Raw genomic sequence first — 10,849 nt, 5'->3', positions numbered from 1 at the left:
GGAAGGAAGAAGGGATGGACCTCTGCCTCCAGCAGGAAGGGAAAGAAGGAAGGAAGGAAAGAGGTGTGGAGGGAGAGATGGGGAGAAGGGAAGGGAGCTAGGAAGACAGGAGGGAGGGAAGGAAGAAGGAAAGGGGAAGAGAAAGGGAGAGGGAAATAAAGGAAGAGGTGGAATGGAGGGAAGGAAGAAAGGGGAAATAAAGGAAAGGGAGGAAGAAAGAGATGAATGGAAGGAAAGAAAGAAAGAGTAAAAGGGAGAGTGAGAGAGGGGGAATAAAGGAAATGGAGGAAGAAAGGCATGAAAGGGTAGTAAGAAGGTGAAAGGGAAATAGAAAGGGAAGAATAAGGAAAAGGGAGGAAGAGAGAGATGGATGGAAGGAAAAAGAGTGGGAGTGAGGGAAGGAATTGGGAGAATGAGAAAAGGAGATGGAAGAAGGAAAAGGGAGGAAGAAAAGAGAATGAATGTGAGATGGGGGGTGGCAGGTCTGGCAAAGAGGGCCAGGCCTCTAGTGCTGGTGCCCGCCGTTGGCTTTTTTGCGGGCCCCTGACAGGGCCTGGGGCCCATCAGGGGCCTGGAAAGAGGGCGAGGCCTCCAGCACTGGCACCGCCCCCGGAGGGTGGAAGCTCCACCCCCCCGGCTTCGGCCCCCCAGTTGTCTGAGGGACAGAAACCTGGCCCCCGGCTCAAAAAGGTTGCCTACCCCTGTTTTATGAAGTAGATAGAAATATAAACCTACCAGGGAATAGATGTCTTCAGGAATAAAAATAGCACACTGATTCAGATTGTTTAGACATTTTGGCCCAAGTTACCTTGAACTCACAGCAGGATAACATAAAAGCCAGGATCACCAGAAGCATAGAGAAATTGCCTCCATATTTCCAGTCTCTCTCTCTCTCTCTCTTCCCCCCCCCCCGGGTGTGTGTGTGTGTGTGTGTGTGTGTGTGTGTGTGTGTGTTGAGGGAGTTGTTTTAGCAAACAAAACAAACCCAAACATTTAAAAAAAGCAAGGCCAGGCGATGTGGCCCTCTTAGGGGCACAGGGAATTAATGCAGACCTCAAACAGCGGTCATTTTTTCCCTGAAAGGTCACTGTTGGTCAGAGCAACCAGTACTGGTCTCTTTGAACAAATAGATTTGGTATAAAACAGTTTTCCATGTTCTAGTAATTTGGAGGGAGCAGGAAATAGAAGCTAAATGGTAATTTGCCCCAGTGGATTCACCTTCTCCCTCTCATGCAATTGGATAGCATAATTTCTGATGGAGAAAAACAAAAGAGTGGCATGAGCTATTAGCCAGGAAAAGAAGCAAGAGTCAAAGAACTGACTGACTTGTCTTGGAGCTGGAACCCAAATTTAAACTAAACTTAGCTGAGGTGTGGGCATCCGTCAGTAGCAAGAGGGCTGCATTGGTACCCTGGGGAACTTGGAAGGCTGCATCCCTTGCTGCACCTCCCTCCTTTTTTTCTTTTTCTTTTTTTGCCTCCAAATGACTCTTTGGAGTCATTTTCACCACATTATGGGCCTTCTTTGGACTTAAAATGTTATTTGGGAGGTGTGCCAAAATTGCCTCCGACTTCCTAGGGAGCGTTGGAGGCAAGAAAAAAAAAACTTCTTGGTGGAAAATTATTTTTCAAACAAAAAGTGGATCTGGGGGACCACAAAAAGGCTCACTTTTCCCATTCCTGTTTATTACTCCATAGTTATGCATTAGTTTCTCATTGCTTCAAGAAAACAAGATTTTGATCTCACAAGTATATAACCCTTAAAATGTTTGTAGTGTACGTTTTATACTTTCCCCCTAAAATAGAATTATTGAAACGTAAAATTCAGAACTTAATTTTGTTGTATTTTCAGACCTGCCAGTTGTTTATAAATGCTGCGGTTGACTCTCCTGCCATTGACTACCATGTGTCTTTAGCTCAAAGTGCTTTACAAGTGTGTCTCACACATCCAGAGCTGCAAAATGAAATCTGTTGCCAGCTGGTTAAACAGACAAGAAGAAGGCAACCACCTAATCAGATAGGACCGATTCAGGTATTAAATGCTTTTCAACTAAATGTTTACTTTTAAAAATTATTATTTGTGACAAATAGTAGCAAAAAAAAAATCAATGCTTCTGGGCGTGACTGACACATGACGTTTAGATGCCACATGTACGGATGACGGAGGGAAAACACCTTGAAGCCCAGGCTGCCCAGCCATAGGTGGGTGGCATGATGACGCTCCAGCGGCTTGGCATTTACACGTTGCACACCACCAGAGGGTCATGATGCTGCCATGGGGCTGCAGAAGGGTGGGAAAAGCCAGCTTTTCCCTGGCCAAAAAGCATTTTGGGGCTGGGGCGTGTGATTGCCATGGCCTCAATCCATCTTCGGAAGGGCCGTCCCTTCATGACCCTCTGTTTTGCCCCAATGTTATAATGATTATTTATATTTATACTAATATGTAAATTGTATATACCATCCAATATCACAAAAATGTAAAATAGATAATAAAGATAATTCTAAATAAATATCCATTGGATCTCCTATCTTTTAGTTATTCTATCCCAGATCCAGTCTTTCTTAGCACTGCTCTCCACCCTCATAGGATCTACTGCTACACATTTCATGAGAGTTGATTTCTTAACTGCTTAGTGCCCACCATGATCACAAGTCTGTTTGTACTGGAGATGATTTGCTTCTGAAAGAAATGTCAGGCAATGATGCTGTTTTTATTCCTTGTGCAGGCCTGGCAGCTTTTAGCACTCTCCGTCGGACTCTTTCTTCCACAGCACCCCTTCCTTTGGCTCATCAAACTTCACTTGAAGAAGAATGCAGATTCCAGGTAAGCTTTAAGATAGATAAACCTACTTTGCTTTTTGTAATTACCGAATAGTGTTTAATTATCTTAAGAAAGTTTGAAAAACAAAACATTTTTGTGAAACATTTGGATGAATCTGCCATGCAGAATCATGGGTTCTACAGATAGTCATATTTATTCTTAATAATGGTCCTTCGGCATTTCTGTTAATTTATATATTTCATATTAGTTAATTGGTAGAGTGATGCAAGTCCTTCATTTTGTCATTTATCATCCCTGTATAAGTTAATATGGAAATATGATAATAACACATACATTGTAGAATTGTTTCCTGTCAAAATTTGATCATCAGTATTAGCCCATTATTCTTTTTTTCAAGTGTGAACTCAGAGTATGATAGTGGGGGAAATTACTGGGTGTATCCTTGTTGTTCTACGTTTCTAATATGAACAGTATCAATCCCACATCGGCTGAGGGCTGATCTCAACGCCAGTATTTCTCCAGATCCTGTAAGAGAGGCTTCCAGAGCTTCTGTGGACTACATTAAACTGGATGACTTTGAGTTTGTGAGTACCGAGGAAGTGGACAAGGAAGTGGACAAGATTCTCTGAAGTGTTAGGGAGACAACATGCTCTCTCGATCCCTGTCCTTCATGGCTGGTGGCCCAGGGGAGAACGGCGGTAACTTTTATGTCACGCCGTATAATTAATTTATCTTTCAGGGAGGGGCGTTTTCCATCTAGCTTAAAATCAGCAGTAGTAAAACCTCTGCTAAAAAAGCCCTCCCTGGACCCCCTGATTTGGAATAACTATCGGCCTGTGTCACTGCTGCCTTTTCTGGGGAAGGTGATCGAGAGAGTAGTTGCCTTCCAGCTTCAAGGGATCTTGGAAGAAACAGATTTTCTAGACCCATTTCAAACTGGCTTCCGGGCGGGCTATGGAGTTGAGACTGCCATGGTCGCCTTAGTCGATGATCTCCATCTGGGCATCGACAGGGGAAGCGTGTCCCTGTTAGTGCTTTTGGATATCTCAGCGGCTTTCGATACCATTGACCACGGTATCCTTCTGGAACGCCTGAGGGAGTTAGGTATCGGAGGCACTGCGCTCCAGTGGTTCCGTTCCTACCTCTCGGGTAGATTCCAGATGGTGCAGCTGGGGGACGTTTGCTCCGATAAGAGGGAACTTACATCTGGTGTCCCTCAAGGAGTTATTCTGTCCCCCATGCTATTCAACATTTACATGAAACCGCTGGGAGAGATCATCCGGAGACATGGGGCGCGGTGTTATCAGTACGCTGATGACACCCAAATATGTTTCTCTGTGTCTCTGACTGATGCAGTGACTAGGGATGGCATCTCCCCTCTAAATGCCTGCTTGGAGTCGGTAACGGGCTGGATGAGGAAAAACAAACTCAGCTTGAATCCAGAGAAAACGGAAGTACTAGTGATAGGTTCTCCCGGTCCGGGTGGTGAAATTTGCCCACCTGTCCTGAATGGGGGCACACTCCCCCTGAAGGACTCAGTTCGCAGTTTGGGGGTGCTTTTGGACTCATCGCCCCAGTTGACTTCTCAAGTGGATGCGACGGTCAGAAGCACCTGCTACCAGCTTCGGCTGATACGCCAGCTGCAACCCTACCTAGGCCGGGGGGACCTTGAAACAGTGGTACACGCTCTGGTGACCTCTCGGTTGGATTTTTGTAATTCGCTCTACATGGGGCAAACCTTGTACCAAACCCGGAAGCTTCAGCTAGTGCAGAATATGGCAGCAAGGTTGGTCACTGGATGTTTCAGGGCTGACCATATAACACCGGTTTTATAAGATCTCCATTGGCTGCCTGTTCGCTTCCGGGCACAATACAAGGTGTTGGTTATAATCTATAAAGCCCTAAATGGCTTGGGCCCAGTTTACTTGGAGGACCACCTCTCCCCATATAATCCGCCACGCACACTTAGGTCAGCTGGGAAGAATTTGCTGAGGATCCCGATGGCAAGACATGTGTCAACCTTGCAAAGGGCCTTTTCCATCTTGGCCCCAGGATCTGGAACACCCTTCCCGATGAGCTCCGTTCCACCACCTCCCTAGATCTCTTTAAAAAGAGACTCAATACCTTCTTGTTTTGGCAAGCTTTCCCCGATGTTCCTTGATATGTACTGTATTATTGACTGCTCTCAGCTAGCCTGGATTTGATGTAATGGTTTTAATTTATATAATTGTAACGTTTTTATTGAAGTTTTATTTATGTATTGCAATTTTTAGTCTGTATTCTGTATTTTGTCATTGCAATACTTACTTGTACACCGCTTTGATCACTGTGGAAATGTGGTTTATAAATAAAACTTATTATTATTATTATTATTATTATTATTATTATTATTATTATTTAAGGGTTACGGTAAAATATTTTAAAAACATTGTAATATGTCTCTTTTGGATACTAATATACTGAGGAATGAAAGGTAGCATTGAATATTCATTTAAGAAGAGGCATACCAGGGTCAGCTCCTTGAGGAAAGGCAGGGATCCAGTGCAGCAGGTAATTAGAGGAATGAATGCCGGGGGGGGGGGGGGAGGCTGTTCTGGTTGCCAACAGATTCCCCCCCCCCCCAAAACACACAGTTTATCCTTGTTTTTTCATCAGTGTGAACTCTCAAGCTTTCCCATTTTCCCCTTTCTGTTACAACTTCAGGCAAACAAGATGCAAAAGTTAAAAACCATGCTGCAGAATATTTGTTTTGTACATAATAAAAAGCACTAATCTCTAGTCACCTGTGGGACTCTGTGTTTTCAACTCTGAATTCCAGTAAGGTAGATGTGAGGAAAGATGCAGAATAGATTATGATATTAAATGTTAAGCCCTTTTTTATATGTTAAATAACCTGTAGCAAATTTTACTGTTGTTAAATTTTATGTCTTTGGTTCTTGTCTTATACTCACAGGACTGAATTTGGAAAATATGCTATTTACTGCCAACGCTGTTTAGAAAGAACACAGCGGAATGGTGACAGAGAAGCCAGACCATCAAGAATGGAAATTCTTTCTACACTTCTAAGAAATCCTTATCATCATTCATTACCCTTTAGTATTCCAGTGCATTTCATGAATGGCATATACCAGGTAGGTATTAAGCATAAGACAGTATATGACCATACAATGTTGTGGTCGGCTGCCAATCAAATCACAAAGATGATGAAGTACTAGCAATATATAAAGATACTTTAGCTTTATAAAGGTAGGTACTCTTCTCTCCGTCCCAACACCATCACAAACACAGTTGGTGGGGACGCGAGAGAGGGCCTTCTCAGTAGCTGCCCCTAGACTCTGAAACTCCCTACCCAGGGAGATCAGGATGGCTCCCTTCTTGATGGCCTTCCGCCAGCAGGTGAAGACCTACCTATTCACACAGGCATTTAAGGAATTGCTATAAGGACAGGCTGGGATGTTGGACCATTTTAAAAATTTGTTACAGTTTCCCCCCCTCTTATTTATAGTTTTATCTTTTTAAAATATGTTTTATTCTTTTAAAAACTGTTTCTTTTATTAAACATAATCTTTACATATATATACATCAACAATATTTGTAGCTCAGTCATAGTCTCAAATTAGTCTCATCTCCCCCCCCAGACAAACAAGACAAACCCCAAAACAAAAACTCACATACGTAAGCTTAGACATAAAAGAACTAAAACTGAACATCTGGTATAACATCCCTCTGTTTAACCTTATTGAAAATTATTCTATTTTCCAGCATTTCTAAAACATATTCCCCGTTTCGTGCTTAATATTTTCTGCTTCATCTCTCTACAATGTTTAATTTTCTATTAATGTTTTATTATACAAGGCTATGACATAATTATCTATAGTATCTTATTATCCTTTAGATCGCCGTATTCTAGGAAATTGTCAAAATCTCTTATCCTCCCTTATACTTTACGTCAAGGAGGTCTTTTCCATCTTAACTCTACCATCCAGAAGGAGAGGAAAGGGAGACATGCCGGAGAAAAAGAGACCATAGGATAGTATAGAAGATTTTTTCTGTTTGCTTCTATATTTCATTTCTATATCCTCTTTAAAGTTTAATACCCTTGGTCATTCTTATTTATCTATATTAAAACCATCGTTTTTCACAAAATTGTAGCAGTGGTTTCCATACATTCTCAATATTCTTTTCATACTTATCTACATCTCTTAATCGCATAGTAATCATATCCATCTCTATCACATCCATTACCTTTATCAACCATTCATCCATATCAATATCACCCTGATTCTTCTAATTTTTTAGCAATTATCATTCTTGCTGTGGTAATAAGATATAATACAGGTTTCAGAAATTTTCTTATCCCTTTATCTTCAATGATATTCAGCAAATACATTTCTGGTATTAATTTGACATTTAAATTATATATTCTCATTATACTCGTTTGTACTTCTTTCCAAAATTTTTGAATAATTGGGCAAGTCTACCAAATTTGAAAAAAAGACCCATAATGTTTTCTACATCTCCAACATTTTCCCTCCCCAGTTTTATACATTTTTGCCAATCTAGCCAGTGGAAGATACCATCTGTGTAGCATCTTGATAAAGTTTTCTTTTATATCTACACACGCTGTAAAATCCAAATCTTTGCCCCATGCTCTTTCCCAATTTTCCAACTTAATATTTCTGCCAATATTTTTTGCCCATTCAATCATGCTGGATTTAATGGGTTCTTCTTCCACCTCTATTTTTAGATAGAGTTTATATAACTTTGTAATCATCCCCTTATTATTCTTATTATCCTTCAGTAATAACATTTCCAGATCCGTTTTTTTCCATCGTTATTCCTCTCTATTTCATGTCTTCTTTAAATCTTTCCAGCAGTTGTCTATGCGTAAACCATCCCAGATCTATACCCTCCTGTTCCAATTGTTCCTTGCTTTTCATTGATACCTTCCCCTTCTCACTTATCACTAAATCCTTATATTTCAGCCATCTTTTATCTATTAATTTACTCCTTTTCATAAAAGCTTCGTGCGGTGATGTCCATGTCAGGATATGTGTATATATTTTTTCTTTATATTTCGCCCAGATTCTCAACAATGTTCTTCTAATTATATGATTGTTGAAGCCTTTATTTTGCACTAATTTCCCATACCATAGGTATGCGTGCCATCCGTATCTAATGTTGAAACCTTCCAAATTTAACAAATTTTCGTTTTCTAGCCTAATCCACTCCAGAATCCATTCAAGGCAATTTGCGTGAAAGTATAGTCTTAGATCTGGTAATGATAGTCCTCCTCTCTCCCTTAAATCTATTAGTGTCTTCCATTTAATTCTTGATTTTCTCCTGGACCATATAAATTTTTGTAGATCCTTTTTTCAGTGATTAAATTTTTTTTCATTCAATATGATTGGTAAATTCTGGTAGTAATACATTAGTTTTGGTAAAATGTTCATCTTTATTAGTGAAATTTTTCCCATCAATGACAGCTTTAATTTTGACCATTTTACTAGTTTCCTTCTGATCTCTTGCCATATTTTTTTATAATTGTTGTCAAATAATTCCGAATTTTTATTAGTTAGCTCAATTCCTAAATATTTAATTTTTTTCTGAATTTGAATGTTTGTCATCTCTTGAAATTTCTTCTTTCTTTCTTCATCCATATTTAATGTCAGCATTGCCGATTTGTTTTTATTTAGTTTTAGACCTGCCCAATTTCCGTATTGTTCTATTTTTTCAATAGCTCTAGGAATGTTCCTTAATGGTTCTTCTGTGATTATTGCTATGTTATCCGCATATGCCAAAATCTTAATTTCGTTACCTTTTATATATGTTCCTCTTATTTGTTTCTCATTCCTTATCTTCTTACGTAGAATCTCCAGACACATGATAAAGAAGAGCAGAGACAGTGGACATCCCTGTCTCGTTCCCTTTTCGATTTTAAATTCTTCTGTTTTACTTCTGTTTACTGTTATTTTTGCCTTTTGATCTTTATATATTTGCCTTATCCAATACAGTGGTACCCCGGGTTACGAATTTAATTCGTTCCGCCGCCGCGTTCGTAACCCGAAATCCTTCGTAAGCCGAAAAAGCCATAGGCGCTAATAGCGAAAGCCGCGATTTCGTGCGAAAAAGCGCCGAAAAGCACCAAAAAATTTTTCGTAACCCGAAATAACCTTCGTAACCCGGAACAGTTTTTTTCTATGGATTTTTTTCGTAACCCGGAAATTTCGTAAGGCGGCGCATTCGTATCCCGGGGTACTACTGTATAAAATGTTTTCTCCACAATCAAGTTTTTTAATAAGTTCAAATAAAAATGTCCAGTTTAAGTTGTCAAATGCCTTTCGGCATCTGCAAATAATATAGTTGATTCCTTTCCAGGATTTTTTTCATAGTATTCAATCAAGTTAATAATTATCCTCATGTGTTGTTTTGTATGTCTTTTTGGGAGAAAGCCGCATTGATTTTGATGAATCCAATTATTTAGTATTTTTTTAATCCTTTCAGCTATTATAATTGCAAAGATTTTATAGTCACTATTTAACAGGGATATTGGCCTGTAATTTTGTATGAGTGTCCTGTCCTTTCCCTCTTTTGGTATTAGCACCACGTTAGTCTCTTTCCATGTGTCTGGGATTCCCTCCTTGATTATATCATTTAATGTTTTTTGTAATGGTTCACATAGCTCCTCACAGAAAATTTTGTAAAATCCTTCTGAAAATCCATCAGGGCCTGGTGATTTTCCATTTTCCATTTTGTTAATTGCTTGTTTAATTTCTGTTGTCATTATTTTACTATTCAATTGTTCCTTCAACTCTTCTGTTATTTTTAATTTATCTGTGTCTTCCAAATATCTCTGTATCTTTCCCTCGATCTGTTTGTCCTCTGGTTGTCTTTTATATAGTTTTTGAAAGTATTTCCAAAAGATTCTCTTTATTTCTTTCAATTCAGTAAAGCTTTCTTGACCTTCTTTTATTTCGAGTATCATATTTTTTCTTTTTTCTTCCTCACTTTCGTTTCTAGATATCTTCCAATCTTATTTCCAAACTCGAAATGCCTGTTTTAGAAATTTCATCTTTTTACTTAATTCTTCCCCCATTTTACTATCTAATTGTTTTTTTTTTCAAAAATGCCAATTGTTTTTTAAGATTTTTATTTTTCCCTCCAGAATCCATTAACTCTTTTTCTGTTTCTTGGATTTTATCCGATATCTTTGTAATTTCCATGTTTCTCTCTCTTTTCTTTTCTGCACTTTTTTTCATAATAAATCCCCTAATCACCGCTTTTAATGCGTCCCAAATTACTTTCATCTTCATATTAGGGTCCATATTCTCTTTGAGATATAATTTAATTTGTTCTCCAATTTGTTTTTTAATTCTTTCATCCTTTAATACATTCTCATTTAGTTTCCAGGCAAAATCTGTCTTTGTTTGTTTTATCTCTAATACAATTTGATTATGGTCAGACATCTTATTAATCTTTATTTTTACTTCTTTTATTTCATTGATAAGATTTTTTGAAATGAAGAACATGTCGATTCTTGAAGCCAAATTATGTGGGTTGAGTAGAATGTAAAGTCCTTTGTATTTTGAAATTTATACCTCCATGCATCCATAAGTGAGAAATATTCTTGTAATTCGAAAAATTTGTTAGGCAGTTTCCCTTGTTGACTTCGTATTTTCTTTTTCAATTGTCTATCTATTTTGGGCTCTATCATGCCATTCCAGTCACTCATGTATATATGTTGTTCAAAGTCATTTCTTATAGAAGTTGCCTTTATTCTGTAGTGGTCCATATATACCCAATATCAATGTTTTCTTTCCATTTAGTTCAATCTCAATTCCGATATATCTTCCGTTTACGTCATTCAGTATTTCCTTAATAACTGTTTTAATATTGTAATAATTTAATTCCTTTTTAATGTACTTATTATTATTGTTTATTTTTTAATTTAATTTAGTTTTTTTTAATTAATTATATTTATTGTATTCAACAAAACTATTTACATTCGCTTTCACCACTTACATATTCTCAATTCCCTTCCCCTCTCCCTTCCCCTGTCCCTCCCCCC

General features: G+C 38.5%; 1 protein-coding gene across 1 annotated transcript in view; it reads left to right on the top strand.

Annotated features, from left to right (window-relative positions):
• The window catches only part of PLEKHH2 (pleckstrin homology, MyTH4 and FERM domain containing H2), a 133,315-nt gene that overhangs the window by 97,184 nt on the left and 25,282 nt on the right, over positions 1-10,849 (top strand). Inside the window, exons 21-23 of the mRNA XM_042468290.1 lie at positions 1,852-2,031; positions 2,726-2,823; positions 5,735-5,912. Of these exons, the coding sequence (XP_042324224.1) occupies positions 1,852-2,031; positions 2,726-2,823; positions 5,735-5,912 (456 nt within the window). The remainder of the gene's footprint in view (positions 1-1,851; positions 2,032-2,725; positions 2,824-5,734; positions 5,913-10,849) is intronic.

The sequence above is a fragment of the Sceloporus undulatus genome, chromosome 1 (genome assembly GCF_019175285.1).
Source record: "Sceloporus undulatus isolate JIND9_A2432 ecotype Alabama chromosome 1, SceUnd_v1.1, whole genome shotgun sequence".
In the NCBI taxonomy this organism is placed as follows: Eukaryota; Metazoa; Chordata; class Lepidosauria; order Squamata; family Phrynosomatidae; genus Sceloporus; species Sceloporus undulatus.
Note: the sequence above shows the minus strand (reverse complement) of the source record. Positions and strands in the feature narration are given on the sequence as shown.